This window comes from Leucopleurus acutus (genome assembly GCF_964270905.1).
Source record: "Leucopleurus acutus genome assembly, chromosome: 11".
Taxonomy (NCBI): Eukaryota; Metazoa; Chordata; class Mammalia; order Artiodactyla; family Delphinidae; genus Leucopleurus; species Leucopleurus acutus.
In genome coordinates this window covers 66,112,149-66,134,189 of record NC_139152.1, presented here as the reverse complement: position 1 = coordinate 66,134,189, position 22,041 = coordinate 66,112,149, and the positions used below count along the sequence as shown (strand labels likewise).

Genomic DNA, 22,041 nt, shown 5'->3' with positions numbered 1-22,041 from the left:
TTTTCTTTTAGGCATTTTCAATTAAAAAAGAAAAAGAAACTAAATTTTCTAAGCCAGTGGTTTGGCAATAGCAAAATTCTAGATGTATTCACCAGTATATATACATATAAGTGCTCATCAGTGTATTGAATACATTTATGTGCAAACACCAAGTTAGACCGTGTGTCATACAAAGAAGTGGAAGCCACGATCTTGGCCCTTCGGGTGCCCATGGTCAACATATATACAATATGTACAGTAATTATAGTTTATGTACCATATGTAGGTATTATATGTACCAAAGCTATTTGGAGTCCAAGAATAGGAAGATTTGCATCTAACCAAGGTTAGTGGGAAAGATGTTTATGAGGAAGGGAAATTTTTATCATAATGGGTAAGGTCTAGAAAGGTGGAAATATCAATAGTTGGGCTGAGCTTTACCAAAGAAAAGAATTATAAAGGACATCTAAATGAAGAAAGCCCCCTCCCTTTCGTGTTCTTTCTTTCACAGGAGAATGCTATAAAATAGGAGGAGTTGCCAGATCTACACACTGCAAGTCATGTGATGAGCCTTATTTCCCTCGTTTTTATCACCAAATGACCATCTTTTCTTTCAGGCAACAGTTGCAGCTTTTGCAGCTAGTGAAGGCCATTCCCACCCTCGGGTAGTCGAGCTGCCAAAAACGGATGAAGGCCTTGGTTTTAATGTGATGGGAGGAAAGGAGCAAAATTCCCCCATTTATATCTCTCGCATCATTCCTGGAGGGGTGGCCGAAAGACACGGAGGCCTCAAGCGAGGAGACCAGCTACTATCAGTGAATGGAGTGGTACGTTCATAACATAATCAGAGGTTTTTCTCTCTAAGCACATTCTTGTTTTTCCCCTGCTGTTACTAAAGTCAATGTTGAAATCCTAGAACAAATCTTAATTTTGTGTCCAAACAGCTTCCTCAGCATTGATGGATATTAAGCCTACAAAAGCAGCAATTTTATAGTTTTGATGTCTCATTTTGTCTTACTCAGGGATAATAAGTAGGACCTAGTGGGAAAATCATCCCAAGATATTATCCCAACTAGTAGAATTTCCCCCATATAATACTATAATTGAATTAATATTTAAAAGAACATAATTTCAAGTCACTTTTATTCAGTTATTATAAGCAAATACACACATTTAAAAAATAAAGCTAAAACTTCTCACTCTATATATTTTTCATTTTCATTAAAGAGGAAGAATAATTTTAATATGTGTAATAATAACACACATGGGAAAGGCTAATGCACAGATAATTCTGTAAGCCGGGTATACAGCTAGAGTATAACAAAAATAGATCAGCCTCTTTCCTGGAAAAGTTTGATTATATTATCTATTCATCATATTTATTTTAGTTTTCACATGAAGTTAAAACTAAGAACATACATTTTTTTCATAACCTCATATTCTTTGGATGCCATTACCTCCACGTGTAATAACGAGTTAATGAAATGGCTTCATGTGAAATGAATAATTTTTCCCCATAACTTCTACTTAAATAAAAAAATTAACCTAGAAGCATAAATTTCAGAAGTATAGATAGGAACATATCAAAACTTACTTTTCTGTTCACCTAGGATCTGTCTTCTAAGAACTTAAGATTTTAAAAAATAAATTAGATTTGGGTTATTTGTGGCCATATTGATTTCTGCTAAGGACATAATATCCAAAATAAATGAATTTGGAATGTGATATTTTGTTGGTAACTATGGAGTAAATTCTTCTATTTATATCTTGCATTTTTTTAGCCTGATTAGTAGCTTTATAGGACCCAAAATCATTCATTCAACTCCACTGATCCCTGCTGTACATCAGAATCATCAGTCCATGAATATTTTATTTCCCTTAAGCATTCCAATTCTAAAATTACCATTTCATTTACTTTTTTCTATGCAACAATGCTTTGAGATGAGCTTTTTATTGACTTTTAGATAACTATGACTTTTCAAAGCATGTTTCAACTGATAATTTTATAGTCAAGCTTTCTAGGAGAGGGCTCTAGAGCTAGGTCATGCAATTATGTCACAGAGTAATCTGTGCCTCAGTGTATGAAATTACAATTTCTCTGAATATATTGGGTAGATCAAAAGAGAGTATAGATTTGAAAACATGAGAAGTACAAAAAAAGAACCAAAACTATATTAATGGTAAGTGTATATATATATAAAGGAACAGTAAATATATATCAAATCAATTTAATATGAGTTGACTTTAAGCTATCTGTCAGAAGGGCTAAAGAGCCTTTGTTTAACCCATACATTTGCAGAGAACCCAGCTGCTGCCATTTCGTAACCACTCATCCATTCCTTGCAATGACCATGTGACTTTATCTGGGAGTCTGCGGGAGCAGTTGGAGCAATGAAATCAGACACATCAGGCTCTGCCACTCAATATCCATATTTTTATGGATTAATATCCCCTAAACCTGAATTTTCTAATCTGAGTAAGGGGGGTAGTGACTAATTCAAAGGGCTCTGATGAAAATTAAAATGAGGCAAAATGTCTGTTGAGAGCTATCCTGTGATAATTTGGTTATACACACCTTTGATAGGTAAGTGTGGTTACTGCAGAATGTTGAAAAGGGTTAGCAGTCCCCCTATGATATTGCTATTGCCAGCTATAAGTTTTAAAGCAAATTCTGCTACACATATAGTCATATTTTAGCAAACATTTACTAGCAAATAGGCATTAATAGACTCATACAACCTCTTCCGTAAGTTTGATGATATCCTAGTTCTCTGCCTATTCAGATATTCCAGTCATTACCTTGGAAAAAAGGTTTACTTGAGGCAGATGAAACAACGTTCCAGAGCCAGGGTTTTGTTATCTTTATATTCAGCATCAAACAACCAGAAATTCTACTAGACTGACAGTTGGAAATAAGAAGCTTTAGTGTACAACTTAGGCCACTGATCCTTCGGTACAGGCTGTGGGCCTCCTTAAGAGTTTTGTAACCTGGTCATGCAAAGGTGGGGGACATCTCCAAAATCTCTAGTATTCCACTTATATTTAAAACCTTTAATTTTGTCGATTAAGTTCCATTTATAATGCTAGTTAATAAGTCACTAATTGTGCCAGTGGGAATCCATTTCTGACATATGTTGCTAATAAAACAAAGCATCAAGATGGGTATAACAAATGCTTTTGTAGTGACCAACCTCTAGAATGTTGCCTTGGTAACACTCTATAATGTTTGCTGACCACCTAGACTGCTTTAAGCTTCTAAGTTTGGAGTTTAAAACATTGTACATCTATATAATCAAACTATACATTATAAACTACCTATTTTAAAGTACTTAAAAGTAAGTTATATACATTTTAACAGTACTAATATTTATCAGATATTCATCAAAAGGTAGTTTTCCTTCTGTAAATGAGAAATTTCATGACCCAGTGGGTTTCCAATAGTCACACAAAGTAGTTAATCCAAGGCAACAACCCTGGGCTCCTAACATTGAATCCACAAGTCTTTTCAGGATAAATAATTCCAGGCAGATGGCAGTATTTAATGAAAAAAAAAAAATTCTGTAATGGAAGGGCCAAAAAGAGAAAATGTTAGCAAATGATCAAATTTACACTTTAAAATAAAGTACCATTTGGGGAAATTAACATGGAAGATTTTCAGAACATGCCATTCTAAACTGAGAACAAATTTTGGAAGGAAGTGATTTGAAGGGCTGAAGCAAACCTTACTACTTCAGTACAAGTACTCTGGGGAAAATTTCCTAGTGTCCTACTTGAAAAGTAAGAAATTGTTGCATGGACCTTTAAACGTCTGAAAAGACACATGAAAAGATGTCTTAATTATGCGTGTTCGTTTTTATGCCCTATCTGCTTTTAGAAAGGATATATCATGATATCTGATAAAAAGTAAAATATGTTAATACGGATTTATTAACATGGCATGTTAGGTAATGAAGTGGGATAGAAGGGAAGAAAATCAATAAATAGAAATAAAGAAAAGATACAGCAGTAGAGCAAGTACTTTTTTTTCTCTTAGCCTCTTAGAAATCAAAGCAGAAGGAAACTTATACCAGCTCAGCTAGCATTGGTAGGGATTTTTTTCTATCCCTGAGTTCCAGGAGAAATTTCCCATGGGATTTTTACAAATGAGATATTGAATCGCCTAATAAAATTTTATAGAATTTTACACAGAGGCTTTTTGCGCATGGCTACTTCTTAGGTCAATCCTCAGTAAAAACTTAGAGCTGAATGCTCAATTAAAATTTAACGGTAACAGGAGGTCACAGTGGTATAGTTAGAATTTATAGCTTTCTAATGATCTCCTTTTTGCCCTTTTATACCAAAGTGTTTCATCAGCAATTTTGAGAAGGATCTAAAGGGCTGTATATAAAGGTTACAGCCAACATGCAGCCAGCAGGGTCAGTAAATACATTTAGTGATTGAGTCTGGATACAAAAAATATCAATAGAATGGTACAACAGGCCTAATTTAATAAGAATCTACATGACGTCCTGCTCATTTGCCCAGAAAACTAGCTACCTGTGTGCAGAATCAGGAAGGAATGGCTAAATAACAAGGCAAATTTACACTTTAAAAAAAAACAAAAGCCCAGGGGATTTCAATTGATTTCAAGAGAAAAATGAAGCAAGTTGAGGGGAAAAATGAAAAACAGAAAAAGATGTTAATGTAATCATAGGGCCCATTAATATAAGTATCATGTACAGACAGAGGAGGAGACTGGTCCAGCTCTGAATATGCTGTTCAGCTCACACCCCATTGTACTTTGATCGTGGTTGCATCCTTGGAGAGAACAAGAAGCTCATCCAGAGTCAAGCAGTCTTGTACGGAAAGAAGGACTTGCCTTGTTCAGGGTAGAGAAGAGACTCAGGGGAACGATGGCTGCCTTCACTTGTCCTCCATTGTGTGTGGCAGCAGATGGCAGAACCAAGACCAGTGGATAAAAGCCACAGGGAAGGCAGATTACAGCTTATTATAAGGAAGGACCTTTAAACACATAGGGAAAGACTGAATCATTAGTCAGTATGTGCCCATCATTTGAAGTTTTAATCAGAGATTAGAAGACTAACCAGCAAGAGTATTTCAAAATATGTGTACAATGTAGAGGACTGGAACAGTTGATCCCAAGGTCCCTTCTAACTGTGTACTGTGTTTTCAGATGGGATTTTGCTGAGACTCCTAAATACCCCTACACACACACACACACACACACACACACACACACCCTCCTTATACAGGTAAGTAGGCTCTACCTACTCTCTGTGTACCCTACTAATGAGACGTTTTTTCTTGAACAGAGCATTAGACATATACTACAATATAATGCTTTTTATTTATCTAGCATTTTACAGTTTATGAACAGTATTTACCTAAAATTCTCCCATTTGTTCCTCAAAAGTCTCATGAAAAGGGTAGGGTCAGAGTTTGTTCTCTCTCTCTCTCTCTCTCTCTCTCTCTCTCTCTCTCTCTCTCTCTCTCTCTCTCACACACACACACACACACATACACAAATGGATACACACACATGTGCACACACAGGCCCACACCAAATACACACACAAGAAGTGAAATTTCAGCCTTTATTGTGATCATAACCGATGCTTACCAAATGTAATAACTGGTTACTTAAAAAGTAAATCCCAATGAAATCTGAATAAGCTCCGTGGACTGAGCCTATGTCAATGCCCTGGTTTTAATATTATACAGTTGTTTTAAAAGATGTTAATATTTAGGGAAGCTGGGTAAAGGGTGCATAGGACCTCCCTGTACATTTCTTTTTAACTTCCTGTGATTCAATAATTATTTCCTAATAATTTTTTAAAAGGGAGAGAGTCCACAAGAATCAACCTGAAATATGATATCCTCCTGGTGCTGATGGGAGAGAGGACAGGTGGAGACAGGAAGGCACAGGGCAGAAAGATAAAAATAAAAGCATAAGAACTTTAAAAATATGTCATAGTCAAAAGAGACCTTCATTAGCTCCTGAAATCCAGGCATTGTTTTAGAGCATCATTGGTAGGGAAATTGCAGTTAAATTTGCCCAGTAGTTAATCCTAAATAAAGCTGTTGATACAGTGTATGAACAGTGCTAATTGATTTTTAAGCATAACAGATGAATAAGTAAAACTTGAGGGATGGGACAGCATAAATTGTTTTCCTGGAATCTGGCTTTTCTCCCATTTTATAAATACCTATGCCAAGTTAAGGGTGAGTCCTCACAGCCCAAATTATTTATACAGAAAGGCTATCAGGTGTGGAATGAGGATGAAACACAAATTAGAACTGTCTAGATCTGAGCTCTGTGAACCTACAGCATCCCAGATGGGAAATCTGTATTAAATCTTACTTATCTATTATCTGAACAAAGAGAAAATATACATAAGAAGATATTTTTAATTACTATGAAATACACTATAAGATTTCTATGAAAATTTAAGCTCTACATTAAAAACACATGCCCCATTGACAGCAGTAATTTTTGTTCATTGCCTTCAGTCTTAGAACAGCACCTATCTAGTCAAAGCTCCATATATATTTGTTTAACTCCAGGCACCATTGTAAGCACTTTACATATTGAATTTATTATTTCCTCATAATGATCTTTTGTGGTAGGTGCTCTTATTGTCACTCTTATTTTACAAATGAGGAAACTGAGGAAGAGCGAGATCAAATGACTTGCCCAAGTTTGTACAGCTACTGAATGACAGAAGTGGAGAGTCTAACCTGGGCAGTCTGGCCTTATTCATCCTAATTTAAGGGTAAATAAATATCTTAGCCCTTAAAAGATGAGTATTTTCCTGTATGGTATAGAAATGATCAAGTGGTTTTTTAAATTTTTTTTAACTTTTATAGGTTTGCATAAGCATTTTTTGTTGGGAGAGGGTCTGTTGTTTTTCTGTTTCTCATAAAGGGCTTTGACCTTTAAAAAGTTAAGAACCATTCCTAAAAAACAGTAGCATTTTGGAAAAGGAGGCATTTACTTGACTTCAAACGGCTCAGAATCCTGAGGGGGTGCAGAGAGTTTGGTATGAATGTGTTCGATGGTTCCATCCCTGCCTAACCCATCACTCCACCTTGTGTCAGGCACAGAAAGCACAGGGCCAGAGTGTGGCCTGAACAGCCAGTGACAGCCCTGATCCACACTCACTCTTGGGGGTCCACGCAGCTGTTAGAGGGAAGCCATACAGGCATAAAGAGGGGGAAGGCAAAGCAGAGCCTCAGCCTTTGGGTCCCTGTAGAGGCCTGGCATGAGCAGCTCTGAGTTCTAGGCTAGGAGGCCTCAAGTAAAGCTATTCTCAGATTCTCTTTGCCAAGGAATTGTTACCAGATTCTTTACCTTGCTGGGCAGCTGAGTGCGAGATTGTTTGGGTTATAATTAAATAGGAGTGCAAGCTGGAATTTCAGTTAAGTGCTGAAAATTTTTGTTCTCTGAATAATTTCATGTGACACTCCACTCACAATTGTGAAGGCTCCAAGACAAGTACGATTATGTTGCCTTAACCCAGTCACTTTAGGAATGGCACAAACAAGGCAACATAATCCGGTATATTTCGCAACATTGAACAGGTAGTGTTCTAGTCCCCTTCATTCTGAATTGGCTCATGATAGATCTTCTCACTTAAAAAGCAGAATAGAAGAATATTGTGCTATCCCAACCGAGCAGGTAACAATAACTCACAGGCCAGAACTGCTACATTCCCGCCCTGCGATTTCAGCCTACAGGAAACGGGCACCAGGTACATTAGCTCTCAGACGTTAATAGACCAACTTGAGCTTTGAGCATACCCTGAGGTTATGCTGATGAAATTGACCGAAAATGTATCAATGCCAGAATACACTCACATTTAGCAAGTATTAAAGTACAGGTCTCTATATGCTGGAAAGCATTCCCACCCATGGGGTCAGACTGGCCTAAATCTCTATTTAGATTGCTAGTAATGGGTATTTGACTATTCAGTTTTCTTCTAGTACAGTCTTTTTCGTAGTTATTTTTACCATTTGTTGTTTGTGTTTTTCTCATTTTGTGCTATTTTAGCAATACTTTTCATTCATTCAACAATTATTTGTAGGGGCTTCCCTCGTGGCGCAGTGGTAGAGAGTCCGCCTGCCAATGCAGGGGACATGGGTTCGTGCCCCGGTCCGGGAAGATCCCACATGCCGCGGAGCGGCTGGGCCCGTGAGCCCTGGCCGCTGAGCCTGCCCGTCCGACGGGAGAAGCCACAACAGTGAGAGGCCCGCGTACCGCAAAAAAAAAAAAAAAAAAAACCCAATTATTTGTAAAGCACTTATTATGTGACAGCTGCTAAACAGAGACCTGGGTATAAATGTGAACAAAAGAGAAAGGGTTATAACCTTCGTGGAACTTTCTGTCCAGTAAAGAGTAGAAAATAGTGATGATGATAATGATAAACATACAGGCATACCTTGTTCATTGTGCTTTGCAGATAATTGAGTTTTTTACAAATTGAAGGTTTGTGGCAACCTTGCATTGTAAGATGATGGTTAGCATTTTTTAGCAATATTTTAAAATTTAGGTATACATATTGTTTTTTTAGACCTAATTCTATTGTACACTTTATAGATTACAGAGTAGTGTAAACATAATTTTATATACACTAAGAAACCAAAAAGTACGTGTGACTCACTTTATTGTGATATCTGCTTCATTGTGGTGGTCTGGAACCAAACCCTCAGTATCTCCAAGGTATGCCTGTATACATATCCATGTATATGTAACTGGTGGTATAGCCATCACTTACCCCAGCATAAAGGAAATTCCCCCAGAGATTCAGTTCAGTTCCACACTGGTCAGAGTAATGAGATTTTTACTCCATGTGTGTATTAGTTTCTGTGGCTGCTGTAACAAATTACCGTGAACCTGACGCCTTAAACAATAGAGGTTTATCCTCCCACATTTCTGGAGGTCAGAACTCAGAAATCAGTTTGAATGACCCCAAACCAGGGTGTTAGCAGGGCTGGACTCCCTCCAGAGGCTCTAGGGGAGAATTTGCTTCTTGCTCCTTGCAGCTTCTATGTTGAATCTCCCTCTACTTCTTTCTTACAAGGACACTTCTGATTGCATTTAGGGCGTAAGTCAAGGTAATCTCATCTCAAAATTCTTAAGTTGATCATATCAGCAAGGACCCTTTTTCCATACAAGGCAACATTTACAGGTTCCAGTGAATAAGACCTGATGTCTTTGAAAACCATTATTCTAAATTCAGAGGGTTTACAAGTTTCCAGGACTATGGAAAGGGATCACTTGTCCACAGACCATGAGCACACTGGTTTTCCACTCTCAGGACAGTATGTGCTGAGTATTTTCCACCTACTCCTGGTTCTGACAATGCAACTTTCTTTTTCCCCTCCCACTTTGAATACTTTTCTCCTTTTACTTCTGCCTGTATAATCAGTGAAGCTTTTCATCCTTCTCTTCCTCCTGCCCCCCGCCCCCCGGCCCCAATCTCTATCTAGCCTTTGGATAATGCGGGGGGGGGGGGGGCAATGCATTTCTGCCTTACTGTCAAAGTCAAAGTCTTTCAGCTATTTCTGAGTTCTTTGTTTGCTCTGTAGATGTAAGCTGAAGGAAGCAAAGGGGGAGGGGAAGTACAGAAAAAACACAAATTTATATCAATACTTCAGAATATAACACTGCCTCATAATGAAGTACTATAACAAGTGTTAAAGGGGGAAAAGGGGAAGAAAACAAGGTGCCATATAAAAGAATAAGAGGAGCTCCTTTTAATAGTGTTAGGGATAGCCTCTTTGAGGGGTGACATTTAAGCTGAGACTAAGGGCAAGTACAAGTCAGTCATCATCAGAAGAAAGCTTGTGTGAAGGTATCCAGGCAAGAAAGTCCATGACTTGCAGTGTAGGATTGTTACCTACCAGGGTTCTTGGCCTTCCTTAGTCAATAGAAATTGATAAGAAACCAGACAAGAAATTCAGGCAAGGCTTTACTGGGGCCCCTGCTACAGCACGGGGGAGCGAAAATAAGTAACAGGTTCCCTTGCTCGCTCCCCAAGGAGGGGCGAGCTCATTCCTATATGGGGTGAGGGTAGGGGTGTGTCCAGGGGTCTGGCCGGAGGGATGGCTTAGGTGCTTTGCCCACCCCTTTGGTGGTGTTGAGTGCAGGGGGCATGCGCAATACCCTGCTTTTGCTCCCAACATCTTGTTTTTGCTCCTGGCTCTTCAGAAGTAGCAATAGGATTTGGTCCTTTTGTTATCTTGTTGTCCGTAATTTGCCCCAACTGTGCATGCATGCAGTTATTTTTGGTCCCTTATAGTTTCTTTGTATTTTGTTGCTGGAGGAGACGTTTGTCCAGGTGCAAGCCCTGCAGCAAAGGGTCCCAGTCTCAGGTCCCAGCCTGTCTCAGGATTGGCTGAAAAAAGAGCAGAGAGACTGGGTCATGGAGAGTCGGATAAGATGAGCTGAAGAGTGGTGGAAGCCAGATAGGGCAGATTCCTATAGGTGCTACCAAAAAGGTTATATTTTATTCTAAGTGCAATGGGAATCTCGATGTTGTCCGTCAATTCTGAAATCTGGTATTATGCTAAGAATTTCTGATACCTACTATGGCTAGTCACTAAAAACTGAAGTGTCTTATACTTTTTCTGTTTTAGTGTAGTATTATTATTTTTTCTATATTGAAATTTTCTTACTAAACCCTTAAACCACTTAAATAAGATCTGGCATCTGATAACTTTAGAAGTAGTTTTCTGTCTTTTTATCACTACTTTTAATGGAAATTAGAAACCTTTTACTTTATTGTCAATTGATATTTTCAACATTTCAAATAAGTCATTACATTTCAAGTTCTTATAGTTTCTGAGGAGTTTAAGGATAGTCTAACATAATATGACCATTTACAATTTGGGGACTCTATTTCATCATCTGTAAAACAGATAATACGATCTTTCTCACATGGCTGATCTGAAGATTAAAATAAGAGAAAGTGTGTGAAAGTATCTGCCACTATGGCATATATCTTTTAAAAACCCAATAGCTGGGACTTCCCGTGTGGTGCGGTAGTTAAGAATCCGCCTGCCAGTGGAGGGAACACGGGTTCGAGCCCTGCTCCGGGAGGATCCCACATGCCGCGAAGCAACTAAGCCCGTGTGCCACAACTATTGAGCCTGTGCTCTAGAGCCCACAGGCCACAACTACTGAGCCCATGTGCCACAACTACTGAAGCGCACGTGCCTAGAGCCCGTGCTCCGCGGCAAGAGAAGCCACTGCAATGAGAACCCCGTGCACAGCAACAAGGAGTAGCCCCCACTCGCCACAATTAGAGAAAGCCCATGCACAGCAACGAAAACCCAAGACAGCCAAAAATGATAAATAAATAAAATAATTTTAAAAACCCCAATAGCTGCTAACTATTAATTATTATTAACTGTTAATATAAATTTCTTTAAGGCAGGTAATAGTCTCCTTCCTGTCTTACAATTTTCTTGCATGTAGATATAAACTTTCAGCTCAGACTAAGTCATTTCCTCTGCTCTTTTTATTTTCAAGGGACAATAAAAGTCTCTCATTAAATATTCTAATTTCAAAAGCAGTTAGCTCCCACTCATGTGCTGTTGATTATTGGCAAGTCATTGGATTTTTGGGCGTCCTTACATCTGTAAAACTGATGTAATGACAGCATCCTATCTACCTTTCCTAATGAAGGTAAAAGAGAGAATTGATAAATATAGCACTGGCAAAAATATGACTTTATCTTTCCACAAAAATATAGCATTATTGCTGTATATTATTAGTAAACAGCCTTTTCATCAAACCCCCAGATGGATGTCTTCATGGTTCTTGTGGCAGCAAAGTCTTAATTTACAAAAGCAGAAAATGTAAACAGAGTAAGGATCCTTCTATTGGCTGAGAAATAAGCAGTTCACCTTGAAGGAATACAGTGCTTGCCTTCAAGTTCTGTGCTAGGTCACGTTCTGGCATCATTTATGCTTTATGAAACTCATCAAACCCAATTACCAGTTATTGTTTTAACCATTACTGGAGAAACCAATTTCTGTTACCTAAAAGCTATGCTTTATGATTCGATTTAAGCCCAACCTGCTTGAGAAGGACCATTCTTCTAACTTACTAAATGTTGGCCTGGAGACTACTGGTACCAGCCTAAAGCAAAGTCGGAATGTTGTTAATATAGCCACAGCTCCATAGGTGTACCCAGTGAAATGCAAACCGAGTTAAGTCTCAGAGTTTGTACAGTTTTATAGAATGGATTATGATCTTGTTCCTGATTATACACTCAAAGAAAGAAGACACGGATACAGATGGGAATCAAATAACACTTCATGAGCTGCATGTGATTACTGGGGGGTTCATGTAACATGCCCAAACTTTAACTCAAATGTTAGTTGCTGAGCCTCAGCTGTGGGAACTTCAGTGAGAGAGTCTTAGATGTTGTGGTGCCAGAACCACAGTTTCTAAGCTCAGCCATGGGGTGTGGACAGTTTTAATGCAGTTGCAAAGTGTCTCATATTAAACCATAAGCCTTCCCTCCTTGGTTTGCTCTGTCTTCTCATAGATACAGAATCATTTGTTGGTAACTTTTTTACTGCTGACTTTACTCTGAAATGTAAATTACATTGTAGCCCTGTAAATTACATTGTAGCCCTTCAGTGGCACCTAAACACTTCTCAGAAGTCATGTTTTTATTCATAGGTGTGCCTGTTATCACCAACAACTATGCAAATATGGCGTAGCTTAAGACTTAGGAAGGTAACTTTGAATATGAAGCAAGGCACTGAGACTTTACATCCTGGAGTTAAAGTCTGAATATGTTGCAGTTATGTTTTTGACTGAGCATGAATTTAAATCTCTGCAAGGCTGGTATGCACAAGATTTGATCTCCTAAAATCAGCCTGAGCCTAGCTTTTCACCCAGCACCTGCATCTCAACTCAGCTTTTTCGTTCTGAACTCATCACCACATATGCAGTAGTCAGTACATATTCAGAAATATAGTAAAATGTGACATTAGAAAACTTGAGGATTCTAGACAGTCACTGAGCTTCTACTTCTGAAAGCCAAGGGAGCATGATGCTGTAATAGATTTGGTTTTGTAAAAGTAGATTTGGCTCCCCTTAGAGTAGGAGAGATAAATTTGACTACAGTGGGGACCAAGAGGAGATTATATAAATGAATGGAGATGACCAAGTGGGAACTGTGGCAATCTAGAGAGGAAATGTCCCAACACAGTTCCAGCCAGTTATTGCCATTGGATAATGTGGACAGTGTTGGCAGACAGTTCAGAATTTTTAAAAACGAGAAACACCTTCTGGCTTTGTAGAGGAGATGATATATAAGTAGAATTTTAAAAGGATAAATAGTAGTTATCTATAGAAATGTCGGTTGATGGAGGGTTATTCCAGGCAGAGGAGACAACATAATGCACAAATGTAAGAAACAGCATGATGTCTGTAGCGAAAGAGTAAGGCAAAGTGTGGTGGGATTGGGTTTGGAGGGGTGGGCAGGGGCCGTGTCGTAGTGTGCCCCATAAACCATGATAAGTAGTCTGGACTTACCATTTGAAGGTGGTAGGAAATGGCCAACATAACATGTTTTTTTTTTTTGCATTTAGATAAGTTGGTCTGGCAACTGCCAGCATGTGGGAGTGGGAGTATGTGAAGGAGTGGAGAAAAAACTGGACGTGGGGAGATCAACTAGGAAACTCCTAGGAGTTTTGGAGAGACATGATGAACGTCTTGCAAGAAAAGAATTAGGATGGAGAGAAAGGAAGAGATTTCAAAACTATTTTGGAGGTAATGGTACTATAAGCAAGACCTGGCGGTTGACTAGATGTGAGAGGTAAAGGAGAGGGAATTACCAAGGAAGTCCTAAGTTTCTGGCATGGTTCCTGCCTCTTGTGGATACAGGAGAAAAGATGTTTCAGGCTGAGCTCTCAGGAGGACTCGGTGATGTCAGGTCAGAGGCGGGAGCCCACAGGCATCGTGGACAAATGTAGAGAAAACTGCATTTCGGGGCCTAAGAGTACAGTTCCACTTGGTGATGGTCCAAAACGTGTTCCAGTGACTTGGCAATTAAAAAAAAAAAAGGTGTTTCAGGCAAGAAAGTGAGGTGCCCATTACTTAGCAAATTGTGGTGTCTGCAGGTCATCCATGTGAAAGTATACAAAATAGAATGATTTCATCTGGTTTTGGAGAGGGCATAGGTTTTAGGCTGCGGGTAATTTTAAATGAATTAACTGAGTTCTAGCAAACTGGCAGCATTTTAAAGTAGAAAACTTTATTTTTTAAAAAAATTCTGCTTCGTAAACTTTTCACTAAATTAATTTGTCTTAATCAGAGTTTCTCAACCTTAGAACAGTTGATATTGTAAACTGAATAAGTCTTTGTTGGAGAGGCTGTTCTGTCTATTGTAGGATGTTTGGCCGGCATTCCTGGCCAGTCACACTCCCCGCCTCCAGTGGTGACCAACAAAAGTGTCTCCAGACATTGCCAGCTCTCCCCTGAGGGGTGAAATCATGCCTGGTTGAGAACCATTTTCTTAAACTAAACGGGTCCAATTTCAAGGAGACTGATACAAACCAAATATTAGGTGCACCATTAAAATCTAAATTGCATACATTATACACTGTACGGTGTACGTGAATAGAATGGACTTCTACCAAATCATAGCATGCGCGGAATTTCACAAATGAGGCCAATTCTTGAAAAGAGACTTTATCTAAGGCTTGTCTCTGAATTGAGGATCTGTGAGGAGGAGCCCTGCAGTTGACCCTAACTACCTTCTATAACAAAGGCAAGGAGATTGACCGCTCACCATTATTGAACCTGTCTCTACAGGCAAACAGTATTTTAAGAATACCACTTTAAAGGCTTCAATCAGACTGCCAAAAAAGAATTATTAACCACGTGCCATGTGCTTGGCACTGGGAAAGGGACAGTTTAAACAAATCATAGCTCATACCCTAAAGGAGCTCACTTCTATCTAATTCTCCTAGAAACATCAAGTTAAGTTTTTCATAAATAGACAGGACCACATTACTTACGATTGGCCTGAGCTGTAGGTTTGGGTGATTTGGAGAAATTGTGTGTCAATATGTCATAAACAGAAATATGCTAAGGCCTTGCCACTTTTCTCTTCTGCCTAAGTCTAGAAGGCACAGTATCTATTTGACTACTCAATAAAGTCTAACAGTGAAGTCTTCAGGGTACCAGAGCCCTCTGAGTTTCACAACAGATCTGAAAGGCTGGCCACAAGCCTAGGAGTGGGACAGCTGCTAATCCTGAAATTCTCTTTATTTTTGTGCCCATGATCTGTTTAAATTTTTTTAAAGTTTATATTAAATGATCATTATTATGTTGCTCTTTACTCTTATACAATGTTAGAAGCAATTTTAAATATTACTGACCAGGATGTAGTAATTTCTAGCTAATTACCACAGGGACCCATTGCACACATCATTTCACATGGGTCCTGTTTTGTTGGATGCAGTTGGCAGGAGGGATAATGCAAAGCTGTCTGATGCTAGTTATCAGATCACACATCATTTTATGGTGTCAACATCTGTAGGTATTAAGATATGTTTTCCTTCAGTTGCATTGAATATAATTTTGCACATATTTTGAGTGTTCCACAAAGTACCCCAATCACTTAAACCTGCTTGGCCTCTAATAAATTTATTTAATTTTTAAGGAAATCATCGAGAGTTTAATTATGTGGAATTTTTTAGTAAGCATGTTTGATTATTCTGTGAAGAAAACAAGTCAAATATAGTCATTAAAATTCCCTCTGACGCACTTTCAATTATTTATAGGAACGTGGGTAACCTAAGCTGAACTTTTAGCTTTACCTCTCTTCGTTGTGTTACTCTTCCTAGATCAAACCATTATCACCTGCTCAGCTACTCCACCAAACCCTAAGTTTGAGAGCTACTAAATAGGGCAGTATATTGACAAAATATACATAAATGCCCTGTATCTGGAGCACATATGTGGCCAAACGAGGTTGTAGAACATTGCCTGGACATAGTCTTAACATGCATTCATTCATTCAAAAAGTATTTATTATTAACCATAATAAAGATTAAGGAGGATAGGGGGTGTCAGGGTAGAGAGAGGAGTGTGCGCTGCTGGGCAGAGTAGCCTCAGTGAGAAGGTGGTATTTGAGAAGAGGAATCAAGGAGATGAGGCGGGGGGAGCCGCATGAGTATCTAGGGAGGAACATTCCAGGCAGAGGAAAGAATCAATGCAAAGTCCCTAAGATGGAAGAGTACTGGCATGTTGGAGAAGAAACAAAGAAGGTAGAGGTGAATTTGGCAGTAGGAGCTCACAGTTTTAATTTTTAAAGTTTTTGCTAATTAAAAATATGCAACTTTTCAAAAAATGTATCTTCTACTCAATGTATATGCCACTATATTAATGGTAGTTTGAAAATCCCCAAACACTAGGTGTAGAAATAAAACAGGCAGCCCTTTAAGTGTAGTAACAAAATTGACTTTTCTGTAGTAACAGAAAAGCCTTCCTTTGAGAGCTTACAGGCCAGGCATTTCCTAAGCACTCTAAATGCACTGGGCAAATTAACTCTCACAGATTAATTCAGTGTAATTTATGGAGTTTACGAAGCAATCTGGTAACTTCTCTGAACCTTAGTTTCCTCACTGCTAAGAGATGGTAATAATAGCGGCTACCTTGTTTTTATGTTTTGGTGTTCAAGTGGCATAACATAGTTCCTGACACGTAGTAGGTACTATATAAATTATTTAAATTAATTAATTAAATAATTATAAATTATTTATTTACTATGTAAGTTAATTGTGTTGATTGTTACTAGTTCATAATTAAGGGGGCAGCCATTGGTTTAAATAAGAAATCATTATGTTTTCTCTGAGAAGTGACAACATCGTTAAGTTACAAGTTTGTTGATGAACATTAATCAATCCATAAAACTTAGATAATTATTCATTCATTCATTTGGCAAAATATTATTGGGCCTGGTATTGTCTTAGTCACCAGTGAAATAAAAAATAAAACCCCCTGATTTCACGCTTACAGGTATGGGGAGGAAATAGGGAAGAAGACGATCTTTGCAACATAGGCTATTTTGTAAATAAGGATAAGTATGGGGTTTCATGGGAGATCATAACAGGGGCATCTAACCCAGGCATGGGAGGGCCAGAGGTGGTTCCTTCTGTGAAGAAAACTCATAGGCAAGTAGGTGCTGGGTAGGTGGATGGAGGCAGCAAGGAGCATGAAAGGGCCACCTCAGAGTAAACCATGCTAGAGTCCAGACACGAGAGAACATGGCCAGGCCAGTTCTTCCATTTGGACCCTTAAGAGTTGGCAAATGAGGCTAAAAATGTAAGCAGGGCCTAGATTGTAATGAGGCACACTGGACTGCAAAGCTAGGGCCGTATCTGAGCAATATGGGGATTTAGACGGATTTTAAGCAAGAGAGTGATACGATCAAATATGCATTTTAGAAAGACTGCCGTGATTGCAACGTGAAGAGTGGTCTAGAAGGGGCTGGAATATGAGGCAGGGTAACCAGGGGTAGATATAACTTAATGTTTTAATGAGAGAAGAAACAGATCTCATGATGAACCTGTTATGTAGGGAACAGCTATGTTTCTTTGTTACAATACATTGTTATTTGGGGAAATGGGAGGAGAGGATCAATAATAATCGTACTAAAGGAGAAATATAAAACCAACTCATTTCATTTTCAAAAGAATTTCTAGGTCGACTGATTCGTAACTCTCTCTGGGATCTCACATCTGTCAGCCTCGAAATCACTGCAGTTTTTCATCTTAGGAGCCATTAGTAAAAAACAAAAATTCGAACATGCGGTGTTTCATAATTCTTCTTCACCAGTTCTTAGTCAAACATCATCCTCGATTTATATCATTCACACTTAAACATGAATGATCTAGCAGGTCATGTAACTGAAGCTAGCATGGACAAATAAACAACCAAGAGTTAACGGAGGAAAGGAAAACTCAGGTTTCAGCAAATTAACGATGCCAGGAGAAAAAGCGTTCGGTCATGATTGAATGGAATTTTGGTGGCCTTCCCTTATAATTGGGGTTTTGAAGCTTCCACAAACCACACTTCTCTGTCCATAATTTCTGAGGTAATGTAGCTAAAACCCCTTCATTTCACCTAAATGGCCCAGGCAATTGCAGGTATAATTTTTTTTTTGCTCAAATTACCTCAAAGCTGTGCCTCAAAGCACTTTGAAAACAAAATTATCCTTTGTCCCACCTTCTTCAGTTTATTCTAGAATGACTCCCTTTCCTCATGTTGATTCTGGGCTACAGTAGTTATACAAGAAATATGTGAATGCATCCTTATAAAATTTCCAAAGAATTGAATGTTAAAAAACTGGTCAGATTTTTTTTAAAAGCCTCTTTAATCATTTTCCTCACCATCACTCCATTCCAGTTCCTTCCTCTCCCCGCCTGAGGAAACACTATGATGGTGGGTATTTACCCAAGTGTTTTCCTTTGCACGCAAGTACACACACACACACACACACACACACACACACACATATATATTCAATTATTTATTTATTTTTAGATATAAAGTGTATGAGACAATATAGAGCCATGATTAAGAGGCCAGGCTTGGAGACAGATTTGTTACTCGTTAATGGTGCGCCCATGGAAACTTACTGTTCTTCAGTTTCCTCACATATAAAATTGGGATGATAACGTTACATACCTCACCAGGTATGTAGGAAGAGTCACTATTTTGATAAATTTAAAGCACTTAGAACAGTACCTGATAGTAAACACTCAATGAATGTTAGTCATTATTTTAAGTTTTTAAAATACACTAATATTTTCATATCTACTTATTTTTCTATGACTTGCTTTCTCAGAACTATGTCTTGGATATCTTGTCTTCTCAGTACATACTTATGTTTTTTAATCTGCTGTATAGTATTCCATGGTATGTGGGTACCAGAGTTCATTCAACCATTCCCCTGTTGATGGACATTTAGCATGTTACCCAATTGTTTTTTTGTTTTGTTTTGTTTCATTTTGTTATTGTGAACACTGCTTCAACGAAAATCTTTATGTATATGAATGACTATTTTTCTAGGGTGAATACTGATAGGTGGCAAACCAGGTTAGGAGCACATGGGCACACTTTATTTTAATAGATGCTGCCAAATTGACCTCCAGCTTCTATTGCCAATTGTATGAGAATAAAAATTTCCACCAAATCCTCGGCAATAGTTACCAGTTTTTAAAACTAAGTGAACAATGTTTATTCCATTCTGGATTGAATCTGCATCTCTCTAACTAATATTAAAGTTGAACATCGTTTACCTGAGAACTTTATGAGAGGGAACTAGTCATACAAAATCCTGGCAGGAATGAACCAGGCATGTATAATACAAAAAAGAACTCCAGTGTAATTTGGGGTTTGAATGAGCGTGAGAGTCTTAGAAGGTGGAGTTGGAGAGGCCAGCTGGGAGCGGAGAGTAAAGGTCCTTACAGGCCATTGTAAGGTGTTTACACTTAATTTTGAGCAAGAAAATAACATATTAGAGAATAAGTGCTATTTGGAATGGACTTTGAATGATGAGTGGAGGTTTCCTAAGACAGGAGAAGGAGGAAGAACCATCTAGTCTGAGGGAATAAAACTGAGAGATTACGGAAACACGAAAATATGTGGTAAAATCAAAAGCATGGTGCGCATGTGTTGAAGCTGAATATAAGGAAATAGAGTTGGACCTGCCTGTGTGATGGAAGTGCTTTGCATGCCACAGGATACTTTTATTTTCATTTCTAGAAAATGGGGAAATATTCATGGGGTAAGGGGACCCTCATTTATTGGGTGCATTCTGTGGGCCAGGTGTAGCACTTGGCACTTTACATGGGTAGTTCATTAAATTTTAAATGACATCTTTAAAGGAAATGTTATTCACATTGTTTTGCATGTTGGGAACTGGGCCTCAGGAAATGAAATCACTTTCCCTACAGTATACAGCTGGCAATCTTTGGGCCTATCCTTCAAAGCCAGCACTCACCAGATTGGGTGGGTACTATGCACTGTGCTGGGTCGGCCTGGGAAGAAACAATCAATGTAGCTCAGTAGCCCCTGCCTTCAAGGACAGGGTCTACCAGAACTGTGTTCTTTCTGCCTTTCACTAGATTGTCAGCAAGGACACAGGAAGACCAAGTGACTCAGGCTAGAATCTGGAGAAGAATTTAGACAAGAGAGAAACTAGAGGATATTTTAAGATGGTAAGAAATAAGAGGGAGGAGAGGATGAGATGAGTTGGTAAATGGGGAATAAATATCAACCAGTATCCGTGGTTAATTGGATGTGGGTTGAGGGGAGAGTTAACAACATCGCCTGGATGCCTAGTTTGGGTGGCTGCATGGCTAGTGATAGCAGGAGCCAGAGGGGAGGGGTGAAAAGAATCTTTGGGGATTAGAGCCAGTTAGAACATTTAAAATAAGTACAGTTTTATTTTGTTGAATTACCTGAAAAATCTTAGTATAAGTCACTGGTGACAAATCCACAGAATATTCTGTGGTGTGCTTTTTTTTTTTTTTTTTGCGTTCTGCGGGCCTCTCACTGTTGTGGCCTCTCCCATTGTGGAGACCCCTTTGAAGGGTTTGGGTGAATAATTTCAGAGACCTGTTATTGTCTCCATTGATACCCCTTAGAAAACAACGGTCTCTCTGAGATCACTAGAGTAAGATACTGAAGGAAAAAAGAAAACTATTCTGGTTGACAGAATCCTGATGCCATTGCAGCATAATACAAGCTGACATCTAGGGAGAGGAGATGGGATGATGTATGCCACGCTTAGTGAAAGGGAGATTTCCCATAAACTCCCTATAGGCTAAGCCTTTTTCTAGGTTGCAAAGTCTTTTAAAGAACCTTCCAGTGTTCGTCCTGTCTGCATCACATCATAACCCACCTGCCATAAAAATCAGTGGAGACTATCTGAGGGATGGGCTTCGGTATTTGTCCTGGGGGATCCAACCAGTGTCCAGGTATGCAGGCCTGGTTCATCAGTTTAAAAGCCTCACCTGAATCTGGATACTCCTCCTAAACTAGCTTTGCCATTTAGCCAGGCTCCATCATCCTCGGGATTCTACAGTACCAGAAGGAGATGATGCTCCCTGGTACTAGACCTGTCTTTAGGGTGTTGGCAGGGTTTCAGAGTGAGCAAAAATGACTCCCCCGCCCTCGAACCTATTCTTCCAAACCTTTCTCTTAACTCAGATCCCTCCTTCCCTTCCCTTTCCTCTCCTCATACTGCCCTTTGGTGTTCAACAGACCCATCCTTCTTTGATAAAATTGCCCCCCCCATGTCCACTGAAAATTCAAATTCCACAAGGGCTACTGCAAAAACAAACATTTACTGAAGATATATCATGTACCAAGCACTACTGTGCATTCTTCAATCTTTACATTTTCCTGCGTCTTAGTCAGTGACCAACTGTCTAGGTTTGCCCAGGACTGAGGTATTTTCTGGGACTTTCAGTCCTAAAACCAGGACAGTGTCCATTGGAGACCTGAGACACAAAGAGTTGAGGTCATTCTCTAAAGGTCACACTCTTCGACAGTGATTTGTTATGACTCAAACCGGGATCCTCCGAATCCGAATCCCTGGCCTTTCTGCCCCGTCACACTGGCTGTACTCAGGGCTGGTCTGACGATTTGATTAGGAACCACACTAGATTTTAGTGACTGAGATGTATTTGCATGTTTAAGTGGAGCTGTAATAGTAGCACGTATGGGTATGAGGGAGGGGATTCTTGGTGGGTCTGTTATCATCACCTCCACGACCCCCCTCTCAGGCCAAACCAGACGTGGAAGCAAATATCAAGAGCCGGCAATTTTGATATTCCTGCTTCTGAACGTTTGCGAGAGGCTCTGCTCCTGGGGGTGGTAGTGTCACAGAGTGTCACGGCTTGGGAGAGTGTGGGTGGGCAGAGCATGTATTTTGGAAGCACAGATCAGCGTGAATCCTGATTGGAAGTGTACCCTGGAACTCGGCTTCCCGGGTGAAACCTACCCCTCAAAAATTAACAGAC

The 22,041-nt window shown here is 39.2% G+C and overlaps 1 protein-coding gene across 4 annotated transcripts in view; it reads left to right on the top strand.

Annotated features, from left to right (window-relative positions):
• LIN7A (lin-7 homolog A, crumbs cell polarity complex component) overlaps positions 1-22,041 on the top strand; it is a 280,103-nt gene that overhangs the window by 92,778 nt on the left and 165,284 nt on the right. For 2 of the 4 annotated variants that reach the window (XM_082850022.1, XM_082850021.1), the window contains exon 4: positions 597-806. In XM_082850022.1, the coding sequence (XP_082706148.1) occupies positions 597-806 (210 nt within the window). Of the gene's footprint in view, positions 1-596; positions 807-13,590; positions 14,089-22,041 lie in introns of those variants that run through there. The other 2 variants (XM_082850023.1, XM_082850020.1) reach the window with 2 other exon arrangements.